Below are 21,811 nucleotides of genomic sequence, written 5' to 3' on the forward strand. Positions count from 1 at the left end.
CTTAGGCGGCGAGAGCAGAGGCAATATTTTTTTGTACTGCTTCTCCTCCTGGCTCCACAGAAACTACTGGAAAGTTTGCTTATCTTTTTTTGGGCGGCCTACAGTGGTTCCTTTAAGGACCGCTGGTTAGGCTGCTGAACATCAGGATAGGCGTAAAGGAAGAAGGAGAATCTGCAGACAAAATAGGTGCAAGAGTTGGTGCTTACCTCTAATCTGAGCTTTTGAGATATCATCGCAATGTCAGCACTGACGAACACAACTCTCTTTGAATTGCTAGGGTCTGCTACAATAAAAGCTCGACTGTAGAGACGGTTATGGAGTCCTGCAGCGGTCTGCTCTGGATTGGCATATCCCATCTACACATTCGCAAAGACAAGTGTTTACAACATGCAAATCACATGGCACTTTCCTTATATCACATCAGAATTACACATGTACTTTTCACATGATTAGTATGTGATATTCGTCTGGTCACCGTCAGTGCAAAAAGTTGATTCTGTTCCATGTTCCCTCATCCCTAATGAAGCAAGCCTGGCATTTGCACAGGCTTACAGAACTTTTTAATACAAGGTTGAAAGAGGTTTAAGGCGCAAGATTTTCAGGTTTTGTATGGGAAACGGAAGAGAACTTTGTATCTGATAAATGTAATGTTTTTGTCCTTAACTGATCGACCTTCAGTGGTGCTAAATGCATGAGATGGTGCGAGAGCAGAATGAGGTACTATAGTGGGAGAAACGCTTTTTTCCCCCAGCCTCATTATGGCTTTCAATCCAGCATGAACCAATGTGACCAAAGCTCCCTCTCTCCGACAGCTGGAAGAATTGAGTTTGGATCCCCAGCACAGCTCCTGGTGGGATTGAGTCTAAAGCACATGGTACTTTTTCTAAAGCAATGTGGGAAACATGTCCAATCACATGTGTGTGAACACAAGACAAATCTGGTTACGCAGGTATGCAGCATTTATACTGAAAATGGATGTTTTCTGTCCATTTTTTTTCAAAACTACAAGCTAATTTCAACACCCCCAAAAGCTGACTGTCTGGTTTGAACTGGACAAATGGGTATTCCAAGGAGCAGCTGAATGCATGGCTGGAAAAGAGGGGGAGGGGGGACTCTATCTGAACCAAACTGTTGTCAATGTACTGATGCCAAGAATAGAGAGGGCGAGAGCATAAACTAATACTCTGGGAATGTGATGGATGGGCTTACTTTAGAGCATATGCGGGAGAGTTTAAGAATAATTATAATGAAAGGGTAAAGTAGTTGTCTCAAAAGCTTTGTATGAAGAGAGGTACCTTGGGACAGTAGTTGAAATTTGAGAAGGAGGATTGTGAATGAAAAATTAAGTTAAAAAATACTGAGAGGCATGAATGCCTCAGAGTTGTGTCTATATATGTATGCAGAAGGTATTAGAAGTAAAGACAGAGAACAAGAGGCACTAATTAGAATAGAGGGATATGATGTCATAGCTTTGGTGGAAACTTGGGCGGGAGCCAAACAGGGCTGAACTAAATTTCTGGCATTATAAGTTTTAAAGGTGGAGTGATTGCCTGATTAACCAAACAAACTGTACAGCAACAGTAAATACAGCTGGTGAAAGGAAGTTTATAAAATCGATAATAAAAGGATCGTTTTTTTATTTTGGGGGTACATTTTATGGTCAGTGAGAATGTTTTTTTTAGAATGCATCCGGGATTACTACCTTAATCAGTAGGTTATACATCTGATAAGGAAGGCAGTGTTAGATCTGGTCCTGGGTAACAACGCAGGACATGTAAGTGAACCGGAAGTAGGAGAGCACTGGTTAGATAGTAACAACTGGAGATTTAGACTCACATTTTATAAATACATAAAAGAAAAGAGGAACCCAAGATGAAACTATTGGACTGGAAATTAGCTCATTGCAGTGAGATGAAAGAGTATCTAGCCCAGGATAATTAGTTGGCAAAGAACACCAGACCAGCAGGGGGATATATTTAATAATGAGCTTGGATATGGTGCAGCTTAAATACTTTCTAGCAAAGAGTGAAGTGGACCGTCAAAAGCTGGGATTCCGTGGATAAACAGGGGGTTTAGAACAATAAGCAGCATAATAAAGAAGCAAAGTAGAGGGAGATTAAGAAGGCAAAGCGAGAGCATGAGAAAATAACAGTGGTCAACAAAGGGAAAAAGCAGGGGCTTTTAAAGCATATAAAAGAACATCAAAGAAGGGGTGGGACTATTTGGAGATAAAGGAAGCCATCTTGTACATGATTGTGAAGAAATGAGATATATATACTTTGCCCAATTTTTTTACAAGGGATGGTGAAAGTGGGACTATACGAGTACTTGAGGAGGTTGTAAATGAGCCACTAATGAAGAGGAAGATTCGAAAGAAAGCCATTTAAAAAAAAACGAATGGGACAGAAAGTAAAAATGTCACTAGACCCAGTAGGTATGCATCAGGGATTACTGAGAGGGTTAGGGAGGTATGCACGAATCATAATTTTCTTTGTAAGCGATAAAACCCTTTGTAAGCGATAAAACCCTTTGTAAGCGATAAAACCCTTTGTAAACAGGACTTGTCTCCAAAAAATGGCAAATCCCTGTTCAAGAAAGGGAAAATGGATAACCCAGGAAATCAGAGGTCAATTTAGCTCATCTGGGTTGTGGCAAGCAAATTTTGAATCCATAATAGGGGATGAAATTAGTGAACACATGCAGAAAGGTATGGGCTAAGCAGGGAGAAATAGCACAGATTTATAAAGAGTCAGATTGTTCCAGACGAATTTATTTGAACTTTTCAATGCAATCGCAGAGTGCACAAGGGAATGCAATGGATCTCCCTTTTCATAGACTTTCAAAAGGCATTTGATAAGGTGCCACAAAAGAGACTTGCTACAAAAATGAAGGCACATGGCATTAAAAGCAATGTATCTGCTTGGATAGAGCGATGACGAAGGGACAGAACGTAAGAGCAGCCACCTCCCATCTATATCCACGACTCTGACGATGCTCTCTGCCAATTTAACAGTTTCTTGACCCCAACCATCTCCTTTTCACTACAGACAATCCTTCTACACTTCCATCCCCACTAGGATGGCCTGAGGGCACTCCGCTTCCTCCTTAAACAGAGGCCCAATCAGTCCCCATCCAACACCACCCTCCTCCACCTGACTGAACTTGTTCTCACATTGAACAGTTTCTCCTTCGACTCCACTCACTTCCTCCAACTTAAAGGTGTTGCTATGGGAACCCGCACGGGTCCAAGCTATGCCTGCCTTCTTGTGGGATATGTGGAAGATGCTTCATTCCCGTCCTTCTTGGACACCGTCCCTCAGCTCTTTTTCCGGTCCACTGATGACTGTATTGGTTCCGTTTCATAAGAACATGGAAATAGGAGCAGGAGTAGGCCATACGGCCCCTCGAGCCTGCTCCGCCATTTAATACGATCATGGCTGATCCAATCATGGACTCAGATCCACTTCCCTGCCTTCTCCCCATATCCCCTTATCGTTTAAGAAACTGTCTATTTCTGTCTTAAATTTATTCAATGTCCCAGCTTCCACAGCTCTCTGAGGCAGCGAATTCCACAGATTTACAACCCTCAGAGAAGAAAATTCTCCTCATCTCAGTTTTAAATGGGTGGCCCCTTATTCTAAGATTATGCCTTCTAGTTCTAGTCTCCCCCATCAGTGGAAACATCCTCTCTGCATCCACCTTGTCAAGCCCCCTCATAATCTTATACGTTTCGATAAGATCACCTCATTCTTCTGAATTCCAATGAGTAGAGGCACAACCTACTCAACCTTGCCTCATAAGTCAACCCCCTCATCTCCGGAATCAACCGAGTGAACCTTCTCTGAATTGTCTCCACAGCAAGTATATCCTTTCGTAAATATGGAAACCAAACCTGCACGCAGTATTCCAGGTGTGGCCTCACCAATACCCTGTATAACTATAGCAAGACTTCCCTGCTTTTATACTCCATCTCCTTTGCAATAAAGGCCATTGGCTTTCCTGATCACTTGCTGTACCTGCATACTAACCTTTTGTGTTTCATGCACAAGTACCCCCAGGTCCTGCTGTACTGCAGCACTTTGCAATCTTTCTCCATTTAAATAATAACTTGTTCTTTGATTTTTTTCTGCCAAAGTGCATGACCTCACACTTTCCAACATTATACTCCATCTGCCAAATTTTTGCTTGCTCACTTAGCCTGTCTATGTCCTTTTGCAGATTGTGTGTGTCCTCCTCACACATTGCTTTTCCTCCCATCTTTGTATCGTCAGCAAACTTGGCTATGTTACACTCAGTCCCTTTTTCCAAGTCGTTAATATAGATTGTAAATAGTTGGGGTCCCAGCACTGATCCCTGCAGCACCTCACTAGTTACTGATTGCCAACCCGAGAATGAACCATTTATCCCGACTCTTTGTTTTCTGTTAGTTAGCCAATCCTCTATCCATGCTAATATATTACTCCAACCCTGTGAACTTTTATCTTGTGCAGTAACCTTTTATGTGGCACCTTGTCAAATGCCTTCTGGAAGTCCAAATACATCACATCCACTGGTTCCCCTGCTCTCACCCTGAATTAGAACATTTCATTCACTTTGCATCCAATTTCCACCCTTCCCTCACCTTCACATGGTCCATCTCTGATTCTTCCCTTCCCTTCCTCGACTTTTCTGTCTCCATTTCTGCGGCTCGGCTATTGACAAACATTCACTATAAACTCACTGACTTTCACAGCTACCTGGACAACACTTCCTCCCACCCCGCATCCGGTAAGGACTCCATTCCATTCTCCCAATTTCTCCGTCGCATCTGTTCCGACGACGCCACCTTCCATATGTCTGATATGTATTCCTTTTTCCTCAACCGAGGATTCCCCTCGACCGTGGTTAACATGGCCCTCGACCGTGTCCGTTCTATTTCCCGCAGTTATGCTCTCACCCCTTCCCCACCCTCCCAGAACCCTTGTCCTCACCTTTCACCCCAATTGCCTCCACATTCGCCACAGATCTCTCTCGACAAATACTGCTTGACCTGCTGAGAATTCCAGCATTTTCTGTTTTTATTTCGGATTTCAGCATCCGCAGTATTTTGCTGTTGCAAGAATAGCAGCAAAGTTTTTCAAATTGGCAGGATCTGGGTAGTGGTGTATCCCAGGCAGCTGTTCAGCAATATGTTTTCTTCTCTATTTATATACAGGTTTTGGATTATAGACAAGAAGGGAATGCTGCTGAAGTTTGCTGATGACATTAAATTCGGGGACATGGGTGCTGAGAGCGTTCCGTAAAAATGGATCCCACGCTTTGTCCACGTGTTTGTTACGTGGCGTGTTGGGTTGTGCCACGCCTCCCTCAGAGACCATGCATTGCCCCAACCCAGTGCCCAGCATGCCCTCTGCCTCACTACCCGCACCCCCCCCCCACCCCCGCGCAACCCGAGGCTTCTGATGAAGAATCTTCTTCACCCTGTAAATATATAATGCGACCTGAATTTACTGAACTGTCTAAAAACCGCGAGGAAGAAAGCAGGTGGATGCAGACATATTAACAGAGCAGGCAGATGGATGATGCATTCCATACAATGCAGAGAAATGTGAAGTCTTCCATTGTGGGTTAACAAAATAACAAGTCTACGCCATATGATAAGAATCTTAACAGAATGATGCAATAGTGAGATCTAGAGGTGCAGGGACATACATTTTGAAAGCTGGGAGTGTAGGTGAAAAAGGCCATAAAAGGGGAACTGAGTTTATAATTAGACATTGAATACAAAAGCAAGGAAATGAATTACATTTGTACAAGACAACTGATTAGGCCACAGTATTATTACTGGGTAGAGCTGCAGAACACCAAAGGGCAAAAAAACATTAGTGGGAGTTGTGTACAGACCTCCAAACAGTAGTAATGATGTTGGGGAGGGCATCAAACAGGAAATTAGGGGTGCATGCAATAAAGGTGCAGCAGTTATAATGGGTGACTTTAATATGCACATAGATTGGGCTAAACAAACTGGAAGCAATACGGTGGAGGAGGATTTCCTGGAGTGCATAAGGGATGGTTTTCTAGACCAATATGTCGAGGAACCAACTAGGGGGGAGGCCATCTTAGACTAGGTGTTGTGTAATGAGAGAGGATTAATTAGCAATCTCATTGTGCGAGGCCCCTTGGGGAAGAGTGACCATAATATGTTGGAATTCTGCATTAGGATGAAGAATGAAACAGTTAATTCAGAGACCATGGTCCAGAACTTAAAGAAGGCTAACTTTGAAGGTATGAGGCGTGAATTGGCTAGGATAGATTGGCGAATGATACTTAAGGGGTTGACTGTGGATGGGCAATGGCAGATATTTAGAGACCACATGGATGAACTACAACAATTGTACATTCCTGTCTGGCGTAAAAATAAAAGAGGGAAGGTGGCTCAACCGTGGCTATCAAGGGAAATCAGGGATAGTATTAAAGCCAAGGAAGTGGCATACAAATTGGCCAGAAATAGCAGCGAACCCGGGGACTGGGAGAAATTTAGAACTCAGCAGAGGAGGACAAAGGGTTTGATTAGGGCAGGGAAAATGGAGTATGAGAAGAAGCTTGCAGGGAACATTAAGACGGATTGCAAAAGTTTCTATAGATATGTAAAGAGAAAAAGGTTAGTAAAGACAAACGTAGGTCCCCTGCAGTCAGAATCAGGGGAAGTCATAACGGAGAACAAAGAAATGGCGGACCAATTGAACAAGTACTTTGGTTCGGTATTCACTAAGGAGGACACAAACAACCTTCCGGATATAAAAGGGGTCAGAGGGTCTAGTAAGGAGGAGGAACTGAGGGAAATCCTTATTAGTCGGGAAATTGTGTTGGGGAAATTGATGGGATTGAAGGTCGATAAATCCCCAGGGCCTGATGGACTGCATCCCAGAGTACTTAGGAGGTGGCCCTGGAAATAGCGGATGCAATGACAGTCATTTTCCAACATTCCATTGACTCTGGATCAGTTCCTATCGAGTGGAGGGTAGCCAATGTAACCCCACTTTTTAAAAAAGGAGGGAGAGAGAAAACAGGGAATTATAGACCGGTCAGCCTGACATCGGTAGTGGGTAAAATGATGGAATCAATTATTAAGGATGTCATAGCAGCGCATTTTGAAAGAGGTGACATGATAGGTCCAAGTCATCATGGATTTATGAAAGGGAAATCATGCTTGACAAATCTTCTGGAATTTTTTGCGGAGGTTTCCAGTAGAGTAGACAAGGGAGAACCAGTTGATGTGGTATATTTAGATTTTCAGAAGGCTTTCGACAAGGTCCCACACAAGAGATTAATGTGCAAAGTTAAAGCACATGGGATCGGGGGTAGTGTGCTGACATGGATTGAGAACTGGTTGTCAGACAGGAAGCAAAGAGTAGGAGTAAATGGGGACTTTTTAGAATGGCAGGCAGTGACTAGTGGGGTACCGCAAGGTTCTGTGCTGGGGCCCCAGCTGTTTATACTGTACATTAATGATTTAGACGAGGGGATTAAATGTAGTATCTCCAAATTTGCAGATGACACTAAGTTGGGTGGCAGTGTGAGCTGCGAGGAGGATGCTATGAGGCTGCAGAGTGACTAGGATAGGTTAGGTGAGTGGGCAAATGCATGGCAGATGAAGTATAATGTGGATAAATGTGAGTTTATCCACTTTGGTGGTAAAAACAGAGAGACAGACTATTATCTGAATGGTGACAGATTAGGAAAAGGGGAGGTGCAACGAGACCTGGGTGTCATGGTACATCAGTCATTGAAGGTTGGCATGCAGGTACAGCAGGCGGTTAAGAAAGCAAATGGCATGTTGGCCTTCATAGCGAGGGGATTTGAGTACAGGGGCAGGGAGGTGTTGCTACAGTTGTACAGGGCCTTGGTGAGGCCACACCTGGAGTATTGTGTACAGTTTTGGTCTCCTAACTTGAGGAAGGACATTCTTGCTATTGAGGAAGTGCAACGAAGGTTCACCAGACTGATTCCCGGGATGGCAGGACTGACATATCAAGAAAGACTGGATCAACTGGGCTTCAGAAGAATGAGAGGGGATCTCATAGAAACATTTACAATTCTGATGGGTTTAGACAGGTTAGATGCAGGAAGAATGTTTCCAATGTTGGGGAAGTCCAGAACCAGGGGTCACAGTCTAAGGATAAGGGGTAAGCCATTTAGGACTGAGATGAGGAGAAACTTCTTCACCCAGAGAGTGGTGAACCTGTGGAATTCTCTACCACAGAAAGTTGTTGAGGCCAATTCACTAAATATATTCAAAAAGGAGTTAGATATTGTCCTTACTACTAGGGGGATCAAGGGGTGTGGCGAGAAAGCAGGAAGGGGGTACTGAAGTTTCATGTTCAGCCATGAACTCATTGAATGGCGGTGCAGGCTAGAAGGGCCGAATGGCCTACTCCTGTACCTATTTTCTATGTTTCTATGTTCTGGGCACCTCGGAATAAAAAAAATGATTCCAGAGCCAAAGAGAGAGTACAGCAAGGGTTTACCAGAATGAAAGCAGGAAAGAACGGTTATACTTACAAAGATTGTCTAAATGGTAATTTTTCACTGAAACAGAGAAGATTAAATGGCTGGGGGTGGGGGGGCGGTCCAATAGAGACTTTCAAAATTCTAAACAGCTTTAAGAGGGTAAACAGTGAAAGATTGTTTCCACTGGATGGCTAATCAGTGACCAGGGTCATAGACTTCAGATTATTCGTGGAGCAAAGCAGAAGATAGAAGAGATTTTTTACACACTGAGTGATATAAGAGAATGGAATACTTTAATCACAAGTGACTATTGAGGCAGAGGCTATAACATAATTTAAAGGGAAGTGGTTAAATATTTGGAAAGAATAAATATAAAAATGGGAAAGGGCAGGGAAATGGGATTAGAGTAGACAACTGCTTTTTAAGAGTTAGCATGAGCACAGGCATCATGGGCCGAATGGTGTCCTTCTCTCTGATAATTTCTCTGAATTATTAGCAACAATGAAAGGGGCACAGAATTTGAAGCAACCTTGTGTCATGGCTTGAAAATTGGTTGGGAAGTAGGAGACAGAGAGTAGGGATAAAGGGAGTGTACTCTGATTGGTGGGATGTGATTAGCAGTGTTCCCCATGGATCGATCCAAGGGCTTCAGCTTTTCAGCATATATATCAAGAGAGTAACTATTTGCACTGTGCTTTTTCTGTGCATGTGTCAGTCAAGCTCCCCCCTCCGATGCCTCCTGCCCAAACCGGAAGTGCGGCCCTGCTCTCATTCCAAGGGGCAGAGAGCGGCAGCGGACCCAGAGGGCCAGCGAAGCGGTGGGGGGGGGGTCAAGCTGGGGTGGGAGGGAGAGAGAGAGAGAGAGAGAGAGAGAGAGAGAGAGAGAGAGAGAGAGAGGAGAGAGCGAGAGTGGAAGACGCGAGAGAGAGCGCGAGCGAGAGCGAGAGCGAGAGCGAGAGCGAGAGCGAGAGCGACGAGCGAGAGCGAGAGCGAGAGCGAGAGCGAGAGCGAGAGCGAGAGAGAGAGAGAGAGAGAGAGAGAGAGAGAGAGAGCGAGAGCGCGAGAGCGAGAGCGAGAGAGCGACTGGGGGTGGGGGGGAAGAGGGCGAGAGACTGGGGGTGGGGGGGTGTGGGTAGAGGGGCGAGAGGACTGGGGGTGGGGGCACGTGGGAGTGCAAGCGAGAGGCTGAGAGAGGGAGGGAGGGTGGGGGAGAGAGAGAGAGACAGACTGTGGGGGGGAGAGAGAGAGAGAGAGAGAGAGAGAGAGAGAGACTGGGGGAGAGAGATACTGGGAGAGAGGGAGGGAGAGAGAGACTGATAGAGAGGGAGAGAGAGAGACTGGGAGAGACAGAGAGTGCGGCTGGGGGGAGAGAGAGAGAGAGTGCGAAGCTGGGAAGGAAGAGAGGCTGGGGGAGGAAGAGAGAGAAGAGAGAGGAGAGGGGCTGGGGGAGAGCGAGACAGGGTGGGGGGGCGGGGGGGGAACTCAAGGAAGATGGATCACGTTCTTCCAACCCTCTACAAGGGACATCGTTGGAGTGGATGATAGCCAGAAGTCACGACATTGTCACTATTCACTTCATACCCAATAAACCTGTTAACGATATGTGTACAATGCTCCATCTTTGTTAGAATGGGGAGCGGGAGGGGGCAAGGTCATACACTTGTGCTGGTGTAAGGAGGGACTTTGGCTATGTAAGGGATGTACTTGCGCTGGGGTAAGGCACTTTTGGCTGAGGGAAGGATACACTTGGACTGCAGTAAGGCACTTCGGCTGGGGGAGACATGCACTTGGACTGGGGTAAGCCACTTCGGCTGGGGGTGGGACGCACTTGCGCTGGGGTACAGGACTTTGGCTGGCCCGGTGTGTCTTCTGGGGAGATCTATCCTCTGTGGCTTCGGGAAGTCGAAGTGGATCAAGTTACAATTTGCAAGGTCAGTGAGACCTTGGGATGGGCGGTTTCATTACACATTCCAGAGAAACTTCAGGGTGTGGCTTATCCCTCCAAGGGGACCAATCATTGACAAAGGGCAGACCAGGGCGGCCATTTTCACAGTTCAAATAAACGCGTCCATATATCAATGATATAGCTGAAGGAATCGAGTTGGATATTCACGTTTGCAGATGATACTAAGTTGGGAGGCACAGTAAACAGTGCAGATGAGAGCAGGAAGTTGGAAATGGACATAGACAGATTAAGTAAGTGAACAAAACTGTGGCAAATATGGTTCAAAATGCAAAAGATCCACTTTGGAGCCAAGATATCTGGTATTCTCTAAATTTGAAAAACTAGGAACTGTGGAGGAGCAAAGAGATGTGGGTGTCCATGTACACAAATCACTACGGGCACAAAAAGAAATCAATGCGGCTAATGGCATGTTGGGCTTTATCTCAAAGGGTTGGAATACAACAGGGAGAAAGGTATACTTCAGTTATTTTTATTCGTCCCTGGGATTTGGGTGTCACTGGCAAGGCCAGCATTTATTAACCACCCCTAAGTGAGCGAGCCACCTTGTTGAACCGATGCAGTTCTTGTGGTTAAGGGATTCCCACAATGCTGTTAAGGAGGAAGTTCCAGGGTTTTGACCCAACGACGATGAAAGACCGGCGATATATTTCTAAGTCAGGATGGTGTGTAACTTGAAGGGGAACTTGGAGGTGATGGTGTTTCCATGTGCCTGTTGCACTTGTCCTTCTCGGTGGTAGAGGTCGCGAGTTTGGGAGGTGCTGCAGTGCATCTTATACATGGTACACACAGCAGCCACGGTGCACTGGTGGTGGAGGTAGTGAATGTTGAAGGTGGTGAATGGGCTGCCAATCAAGCGGGCTGCTTTGTCCTGGATGGTGTCGCGCTTCTTGTGTGTTGTTGGAGCTGCACTCACCCAGGCAAGTGGAGAGTAGTCCATCACACTCCCGACTTGTGCCTTGTAGATGGTGGAAAGGCTTTGGGGAGTCAGGAGGTGAGACATTCACCGCAGAATACCCAGCCTCTGTATGGCTGGTGCAGTTACGTTTCTAGTCAATGGTGTCCCCTAGAATGTTGATGGTGGGGGATTCGGCGATGATCATGCCATTGAATATCAAGGGGCAGTGGTTCGGCTCTCGCTTGTTGGAGATATTTGTGCGGTGCAAATGTTACTCGCCACTTATCAGCCCAAGCCTGAATGTCGTCCAGGTCTTGCTGCATGCGGGCATGGACTGCTTCATTATCTGAGGAGTTGCGAATGGAACTGAACACTGTGCAGTCATCAGCGAACATCCACACTTCTGACCGTATGAGGCAGGGAAGGTCATTGATGAAGTTGGTGAAGATGGTTGGGCCGAGGACACTGCCCTGAGGAACTCCTGCAGCAATGTCCTGGGGTTGAGATGATTGACTTCCAACAACCACAACCATATTCTTTGTGCTAGATATGACTTCAACCAGTATAGAGTTATCCCCCTGATTCACATTGACTTCAATTTTACTAGGGCTCCTTGATGCCGCACTCAGTCAAATGATGCCTTGATGTCAAAGGCAGTCACTCTCACCTCAACTGTGGAATTCAGCTCTTTTGTCCATGTTTGAACCAAGGCTGTAATGAGGTCCGAAGCTACATGTCCCTGGCGGAACCCAAACTGATCATCGATGAGCAGGTTATTGGTGAGTAAGTGCCGCTTGATAGCACTGTCAATGACACCTTCCATCACTTTGCATGCAATAAAGGTACAGTAGTTATCATGGGCAACTTTAATCTACCTATAGATTGGGCTAACCAAACTGGTAGCAATACGGTGGAGGAGGATGACCTGGAGTGTATTCGGGATGATTTTCTGGACCAATATCTCGAGGAACCAAGAGAGGCCTGGCATTCTAGACTGGGTGATGTGTAATGAGAAAGGACTAATTAGTAATCATGTTGTGCGAGGCCCCTTGGGCAAGAGTAACCATAATATGTTAGAATTCTTTATTAAGATGGAGAGTGACACAGTTAATTCAGAGACTAGGGTCCTGAACTTAAGGAAAGGTAACTTCGATGGTATGAGACGTGAATTGGCTAGAATAGACTGGCAAATGATACTTAAAGGGTTGACGGTGGATAGGCAATGGCAAACATTTAAAGATCACATGGATGAACTTCAACAATTGTACATCCCAGGGAAGGTGGCTCAACCGTGGCTAACAAGGGAAATTAAGGATAGTGTTAAATCCAAGGAAGAAGCATATAAATTGGCCAGAAAAAGCAGCAAACCTGAGGACTGGGAGAAATTTAGAATTCAGCAGAGGAGGACAAAGGGTTTAATTAGGAGGGGGGAAATAGAGTATGAGAGGAAGCTTACCCCCAATACCATGTGCTTTAATTTTGCACACTAGTCAAAAATGTATGCAATGTAACCATGAATTGTGATGCTGGTTTAACTAATGTGGCTATTAAGATGAATGCAGGTGTCAGTAAGGTTAAGAACAAGTTTATTATGCTTAACAATAATGATAAAGAATGTGAAATGACTAATGTAACCATGTCTGTTGAAACCAGGACACCCAAAAGTGATGCGAGTGCTAGAATGTATAATGCAGGTTCGACTATGTGTAATCAGAGCCAAGGTGTCATGTATACCGGTAGGACACTGCCAAAGGACATTGGGTCCTACAGGGACCATGCTGATGCCAATGGAATCCACCTGTGGGAGACCCCCAGGTCCAGCAGGCTATCTGACCATGTAGCCTGGACCTTGGGAACGAATGTGATGCCCCGTGCAGGACACACACACAGGCAGTGGGAGCAGACCCACTACAGGGACACTACAGTGGTCAATGGGCAATGGGCAGCTCAGCCACCACCAATGGCAATCTGCACCAGACCAGCCCTACAGCCCCTGGCCACCAGGGCCAAAACCAGGGGCATGAGGCCAATACCCTCCAGCTTCCCTGGCAAACCCTGGGATGACCTGACCCTCATCCCCATTGGTGGACAAGGAGCTCACCCAGTCTTGTGGCCCTGCCCACCACCCCATAACTACCCACATCACAGTGTATACACACCACCCACTGCTGCCGTGGCTACCTCCCCGAGGGATCCCACAACAGTGACACCCACTTGGTTTGTGTGTGAGGGAGAGAAAACGTACGAGGCCAGCCTCAAGCACAGGGGTCACACCTGGCAACCACACAACCCTCACCACAACCTCCCATAGCCCACCACTGATCACCTCCCCTGGTCATGACAACTAGGATATGAAAAATGCTCAGGGGGAGTATTGTTGTGTAGGCATGCCTGTTCACTGTGTGATGTCTGTAACACTGTTATGCCACATTGAATGTCCCCTTGTACTGTACACACCTTACCAGTACACCAGAGGGTGCTGTTGTTGGAGACCCAGGGGTTGCCTGCACACGGCAGGTAACCCAGTATAAAAGGGAACTCACAGCTTGTTGTCGTCACTCAGGAGCTGCTAATGAAGGACTGCAGGTCTGCACAGTTTAAGTACCATACCCTGCCTCGTGGAGTCATTACTAAAGGTGCCTACATACACTACAATGAGGTTGCAGACTGTGGTGGAATGCAACTCTGTTGCTGCTGATGGCCCACAAAGTTTCATGGATGCTCAGTTTTGAGCGGCTAGATCTGTTCTGAATCTATCCCGTTTAGCACGGTGGTAGTGCCACGCAACACGATGGAGGGTGTCCGCAGTGGGAAGGCAGGACTTCATCTCCACAAGGACTGCAGTATAGTGCCTTGGTCAGACCCCATCTGGTGTTATGCGTTCAGTTTTGGGCACCACAACTCAGGAAGGCTATATTGGCCCTGGTGTGGATGCAACGGAGATTCACCAGAATTATACTAGGGCTTAAAGGGTTAAATTATGAAAGTCGGTAAACTTGGCTTGTATCCCCTTAAGTAGAAGTATAGAAGATCGATGGGTATTCTAATGGAGGTGATTAAAATGATAAAAGGATTGAGTAGGATAGATAAAGAGAAACTATTTCCTCTGGTGTAGGAATCCACACCAACAGGCCATAATTCACCACACACCGAGCACCTAATCACAGCAAGGGCAGTGCCATGTTTTCCAATAGGAATGGAGGGGCACCAACCATTTATAGAGCAGGATTGGCACAGTATTTAGAACAGGTTGTAGAGTACACCAACATGATGTATGGCATTGGAGATCTAAAAGAGAAGGGAAAACTATGTAGTCACAGAAGAGTTAACCAAACAATTCTACAAACACGTTAACGTACCAGAGGTAAGTCTGCAACTGGACCAGTGCAATCAGCACGGCCAGCACCGATCTGATAATAGCCTGTAGGTAAGTCAGTTGGTTTTGAATCTGAAACACAAGTCAAGGAGTTTAAAAGGGACATCCCAGAGAGTGGATATTAATTTCAGTAAAAACTCTGATTCCTGATCAGTTTTCCCAGAATCTCACATTGTAACTCAGTACAGTGCAACAGCCAGATACCGTACAAATCTTCTGAATCGTATCTTGTCACCAATTTGTGAACAGACCTGACAGAAAATGGAAAACAGCAATGGCAAATATCTGTGCAGTTAAACATAACTTTATAAAGGATTTAATTTGTTTCTGCCCAGTTGCTTCTGCACAAACTTCCTCTGGCAATACAGGTCTGCTGCTGGTGTGCCTTGGTGGCTGGAGGAACAGCAGCAAGGGTGGAGAGACCTGCAGTTGCAGGAAGGAGGACGAAGGAGGGGAAATGTCACAGGAGGCCTTACCCCATACGAGTTTACAGGACCAGAACATTGTAGCTGCAATTGGTGAGCAGTGTGTCTCGCTGCTCCGCTTCACCGGGGGTGGGGTGGGGGGGGGTGGGGGGAGTGGTTGCTGTTGGACAGTTCTGTCACTTGCTGCAGCACCAGCCTGTGACACTGGGTTTCTAGAGCTCAGGGTCATTCTAGGCTGCAGCTGGTGACATAAGCTGCGTTAGTCAATTCACAGTGCATTCCTACATCAAGCAGGTCACTGGGGTGTTCTACGCCAAAGCAAACAACTTCATCTCAGGTATCAGCTGTGGTTCAGTTGGTAACACTCTCACCCGAGTCAGAAAGTCGTGGGTTCAAATCCCACTCCAGAGACTTGATCACACAATCCAGGCTGGCACTCCATTGCAGTGCTGAGGGAGTTCTGCACAGTCAGAGGTCCCTTCTTTTGGATGGGGACGTTAAACCGAGGCCGCTCAGGTCTGCCCTTTCAGGTAAACGTAAAAGATCCAATGGCACTATTCGAAGAGGAGCAGGGGGGCATACTCCCCAGTGCCCTGGCCAATATTTATCCCTCAACTATCAATAAAACAAGTGTTTCTGGTCATTTACTTCATTGCTGTTTGTGGGATCTTGCTGTGTGCATTTCCTAAATTACAACAGTGACTACACTTCAAAGTACTTCAGGCTGCAAAGAGCTTTGGGATATCCTGAGATTATGAAAGGTGCTATATAAATGCAAGTTCTTTCTTCCGTATGGAAATAGCAAAGCAGGAAGACATGGCTGTCGTCTTTGCCAGGATTGCAGGCTTCCACAGGTGCAGGGCATAATTGACTGCATCCACATAGCCTTGAGTATTCATATCAAAACCCTGGAGTATACACAAAAATACTTCCCCTCACTGAACATGCAGCTAGTGTGCAACGGCAGCTTGTGCATCATTTGGGTCTGTGCCCAGTTTCCTGGCAGTTGTCATGATGCCTTCCTCCTCCACCCGTTCTCAATCGCCCTTCTATTCCATGCAGAGCATCAGGTAACAGGCTAGCTGCTCGGAGACAAGAGGTATCCCCTGAATATGTGGCTTACGCCACCTGCCAGCAGCCTGTTCCCAGATGCAGAGGAGTGCTACAATTAGAGTCAAGCTACTAACAGTGCTGTCTGAGTAAATGACTGGTATTCTGAAGCAAAGGTCCCGCAATACAATACCGAGTGAGTCGTCGTCGTTTGCTGCATGTGCCATAACTTTGCTCCGAAAAAGGGGCAACCCTTGGAGCCACCTGTGGAAGCACAATAGCAGGAAGAGCAGCAGGAAATGGAGGGTGCCCAGGAAAGAAGAAGAAAGACTTATATTTCTATAGCGCCTTTCACGACCATCGGACGTATCAAACAGCAATATGATAATGACCAGATAAACTCTTATGATGTTGGTTGAGGTATAAATATTGGCTAGGACACCAGGGATAACTCCCCTGCTCTTCTTCGAAATAGTGCCATGGGATCTTTTACGCCCATCCGAGGGGGCAGACAGGGCCTCGGTTTAACATTTCATCCGAAATACAGCACCTCCGACAGTGCAGCACTCCCTCAGTACTGCATTGGTGTGTCAACCTAGATTTATGTGCTCAAGTCCCTGGAGCGGGAGGAGATACCGTCACCAATGCTGCCAGAGCTGTACATCAAATTATCAAGGAACGCTTTGAATGAATTCCTCCCCCCCCCGCCACCTCGTCTCCCCCCCATCCTGTACCAACAGTCCCTGCCATCAGACCCAGTCCTTCCATGCTCCAACTGAATGCCCTGAACTTGAGCACTAGCATTTCTATCGCATCAGATACCATGGTCAACACACACCAAATCAAAGAAACTCGGCAAAAGAATTCGTTCAACAGTGTGATTCTAAGTCATCAGCAAACACACACAGAAACTAAAAGTCACCCTAGTGCCAGTCTTAGGTGCTCTTTTGCCTACCATGCTGTTCTTAGCAGGTGCTACATCATAGAAACATAGAAACATAGAAAATAGGTGCAGGAGTAGACCATTTGGCCCTTCGAGCCTGCACCGCCATTCAATGAGTTCATGGCTGAACATGCAACTTCAGTACCCCATTCCTGCTTTCTCGCCATACCCCTTGATCCCCCTAGTAGTAAGGACTATATCTAACTCCTTTTTGAATATATTTAGTGAATTAGCCTCAACAACTTTCTGTGATAGAGAATTCCACAGGTTCACCACTCTCTGGGTGAAGAAGTTTCTCCTCATCTCAGTCCTAAATGGCTTACCCCTTATCCTTAGACTGTGACCCCTGGTTCTGGACTTCCCCAACATTGGGAACATTCTTCCTGCATCTAACCTGTCTAAACCAGTCAGAATTTTAAACATTTCTATGAGATCCCCTCTCATTCTTCTGAACTCCAGTGAATACAAGCCCAGTTGATCCAGTATTTCTTGATATGTCAGTCCCGCCATCCCGGGAATCAGTCTGGAGAACCTTTGTTGCACTTCCTCAATAGCAAGAATGTCCTTCCTCAAGTTAGGAGACCAAAACTGTGCACAATACTCCAAGTGTGGCCTCACCAAGGCCCTGTACAACTGTAGCAACACCTCCCTGCCCCTGTACTCAAATCCCCTTGCTATGAAGGCCAACATGCCATTTGCTTTCTTAACCGCCTGCTGCACCTGCATGCCAACCTTCAATGACTGATGTACCATGACACCCAGGTCTCGTTGCACCTCCCCTTTTCCTAATCTGTCACCATTCAGATAATAGTCTGTTTCTCTGTTTTTAACCACCAAAGTGGATAACCTCACATTTATCCACATTATACTTCATCTGCCATGCATTTGCCCACTCACCTGACCTATCCAAGTCACTCTGCAGCCTCATAGCATCCTCCTCGCAGCTCACACTGCCACCCAACTCAGTGTCCTCCGCAAATTTGGAGATACTACATTTAATCCCCTCGTCCAAATCATTAATGTACAATGTAAACAGCTGGGGCCCCAGCACAGAACCTTGCGGTACCCCACTAGTCACTGCCTGCCATTCTGAAAAGTCCCCATTTACTCCTACCCTTTGCTTCCTGTCTGACAACCAGTTCTCAATCCATGTCAGCACACTACCCCCAATCCCATGTGCTTTAACTTTGCACACCAATCTCTTGTGTGGGACCATGTGGGATCATGAGTGGTGGAAGGTGCTTCTCATGCAATGAGGGGACTTGAGATGGCCAATGTGGGTGACGTCGAGAAGCTCTGGTTCAAAAGCCCAGCTGCAGACTGCAGCATCTCAGCAATGGCCAGATTTCTATCATACGTTGTCCCGTCAAGTACAGCCGAGATCATAGCATGCGGGTTAACTAATTGGAGACCCGAAACCCGGAAGTCAAAATTAATTGGTTCAATTGGGTTGAGATTGCAGATTCCGATACACTGCGTTGACTTCCGGGTTTCACCCACGCAATTCCACCACTGCCCACACCCCCACCATGCTCTGAAGTTGCCTTCATATTAACGGGGCAACTGTCTTTCAGACGAGACGTTAAACTAAGGGCCCTGTCTGATTGTTTTGTTTGCTGGGGGATGTTTTGCATCACTGTTCGAACATGAGTAGAGAGTTTTCCCAAGAGTCAACCCACATCACCAAAAGTACATTATCTGGTCATTCATTAAGAACATAAGAAATAGGAACAGGAGTAGGCCATTTGGCCCCTCGAGCCTGCTCCACCATTCAATAAGATCATGGCTGATCTAACCATGGACTCAGCTCCACTTCCCTCCCTGCTCCCCATAACCCTTTACTCCCTTATTGCTCAAAAATCTGTCTATCTCCGCCTTAAATATATTCAATGACCCAGCCTCCACAGCTCTCTGGGGCAGAGAATTCCATAGATTTACAACCCTCAGAAGAAATTTCTCCTCATCTCAGTTTTAAATGGGCGACCCCTTATTTTAAGACTATGTTTCCTAGTTTTAGTTTCCCCTATGAGTGGAAATATCCTCTTTGCATCCACCTTGTCGAGCCCCCTCATTATCTTATATGTTGCGATAAGATCCCCTCTCATTCTTCTGAACGGAGACCAAAACTGTACGCAGTACTCCAGGTGTGGCCTCACCAATACCCTGTACAGTTGTAGCAGGACTTCTCTGCTTTTATACTCTATCCCCCTTGCAATAAAGGTCAACATTCCATTTGCCTTCCTCATTACTTGCTGTACCTGCATACTAACTTTTTGTGCATCATGCACAAGGACCCCCAGGTCTCTCTGTACTGCAGCACTTTGCAATTCTTCTCCATTTAAATTATAATTTGCTTTTCTATTATTTCTGCCAAAGTGGATTCCTCGGTTGTTGGTGAGATGTTGTTTTGCGTACGTTGGCTGCTACATTTAACATCAACAGTGACCACAATTCAAAACTAATTGTTTGTGAAACATTTTGGGACATCCTCAGGATCTCATAAGATGCTATGTTAATGCAAATTCTTTATTTCTTTGACAATACAATATTTACCAGCAGTGGAATGGCCTATTGGTATAAACATCGGCATAATAATATTTCACTTTGTAGCATGAGTTGTCTCTGGGTTGTTGTCTGGACAGGTACACGCCACACTATTTGCTATTTTTACCCCCCCCCACTTACCAACATCTGATGTTGTTCCATCTTTGACAAAGAATAGAGTAATGATTGCCACCGACGTCATTAGGCCAAACAGCACAATAAACGTAATCTCCAGGGATGAACAGGTACGTTTTTTATTTGTGGAACCCATTCCACAGATCAAGCCTGATGAGAAATAAAACAGTTAGAGCCAGTAAAAAATTATTGTAGTGGTCGAATCCATCCAATAGGGACAATTTACATCACAGGTCAGCAAGGACTGCAATTGGACAGTTACTGCATGCTGCAAATGTTTTATTAATTACTGCCTTTCTAGTGTCACCCAAATCTTGAGCAATGGTTGGAGCACAATGTTAATTTGAGTAGCCAATGCAGAAATAAAACCAGATAATTATAGGCAATTTATTTATTTGATTCCGACGACATGGGTGACACTGGCATGTCCACATTTATTGCCCATCACAAGTTGCCCTGAGAAAGCTGTTGGTGGGTCTCCTTGAACCATTGCTGTTCCTGCAGTAAAGCTGCTCCCGCAATGCTATTGTGTTTCATAACGATAGTTTACACAACTGGATGGCTTGCTCGGCCAATTCGAGTGCATTAAGAGTTAAAAAAAAATTCTAGCACAAACATACTGTGTGATTCAGATGATATGCACCAGATTTGGTATTTTTTTAATTAAATAGAAAGTTCTGCAAGTTCTGCCAGGCTCTGTACTGGAGCCGGTCCCACAGACAGGCCTCGCTCCGTACTGGAGCCGGTCCCACAGACAGGCCTCGCTCCGTACTGGAGCCGGTCCCACAGACAGGCCTCGCTCCGTACTGGAGCTGGTCCCACAGACGGGCCTCACTCTGTACTGGAGCCGGTCCCACACCGACAGGCCTCGCTCCGTACTGGAGCCGGTCCCACAGAAAGGCCTCGCTCCGTACTGGAGCCGGTCCCACAGAAAGGCCTCGCTCCGTACTGGAGCCGGTCCCACACCGACAGGCCTCGCTCCGTACTGGAGCCGGTCCCACAGAAAGGCCTCGCTCCGTACTGGAGCCGGTCCCACAGACAGGCCTCGCTCCGTACTGGAGCCGGTCCCACACCGACAGGACTCGCTCTGTACTGGAGCCGGTGCCACACTGATAGGACTCGCTCTGTACTGGAGCCGGTCCCATAGAAAGGCGTCGCTCTACACTGGAGCTGGTCCCACAGAAAAGCCTCGCTCTGTACTGGAGCCGGTGCCACACTGATAGGACTCGCTCTGTACTGGAGCCGGTCCCATAGAAAGGCGTCGCTCTACACTGGAGCTGGTCCCACAGAAAAGCCTCGCTCTGTACTGGAGCCGGTGCCACACTGATAGGACTCGCTCTGTACTGGAGCCGGTCCCACAGAAAGGCGTCGCTCTACACTGGACCTGGTCCCGCACAGTTTCTGATTTTTTTATCAGATTTCTCCTATTCAAATCTGAGTTGTTCTAGAGTCATTCTGTAATCTTGCAAGTAAACCTGTTTGAAACTTTCAAAGTTTCAGATAGCCTGTGTTATGTATGTAAACATTACCAATGTGTAAGACTTGCCACCAGGGGGCGCACCTGTGGGAGACCCAAGGGTCACCTGCACACTCTGGACAAGTAGGTATAAAAGACAGTCTATTATGCTGCTTCTGCACTCTGGAGTTACATTAAAAGAGACGAAGGTCACAACAGTTTGAGCTTACAATATACAGTCTTGTGGAATGAATCCGAACATAAAAATTGGCGATGAGTAACAGCTCATGAACTTTCACATGGTTATGGCTGCCGCTGGTATTCTTGAGCGATTTGTTGAGGGTGATGATTGGGAAGCCTTCATTGAGCGTCTTGACCAGTACTTCATGGCCAACGAGCTGGAAAAGGCAGAAACCGCGGTCAAGCGCAGGGCAATTCTCCTCACCGTTTGCAGGTCCACGATATATGGTCTCATCAAAAATCTGCTAGCACCAATGACACCAATGGAGAAGACATATGAAGAGTTGTGCA

The 21,811-nt window shown here is 46.3% G+C and overlaps 1 protein-coding gene across 1 annotated transcript in view; it reads right to left on the reverse strand.

Moving 5' to 3' along the window:
- The window catches only part of asah2 (N-acylsphingosine amidohydrolase 2), a 121,090-nt gene extending 101,130 nt beyond the window's left edge, over window positions 1–19,960 (reverse strand). The window contains exons 1-3 of the mRNA XM_070875059.1: window positions 19,831–19,960; window positions 14,711–14,799; window positions 207–356 (exon numbers count right to left, since the gene is read on the reverse strand). Coding sequence (XP_070731160.1) covers window positions 207–356; window positions 14,711–14,799; window positions 19,831–19,960 — 369 coding nt within the window. The remainder of the gene's footprint in view (window positions 1–206; window positions 357–14,710; window positions 14,800–19,830) is intronic.
- Window positions 19,961–21,811: the final 1,851 nt, after the last annotated feature.

Source organism: Pristiophorus japonicus, chromosome 3 (genome assembly GCF_044704955.1).
Source record: "Pristiophorus japonicus isolate sPriJap1 chromosome 3, sPriJap1.hap1, whole genome shotgun sequence".
Classification (NCBI taxonomy): domain Eukaryota; kingdom Metazoa; phylum Chordata; class Chondrichthyes; family Pristiophoridae; genus Pristiophorus; species Pristiophorus japonicus.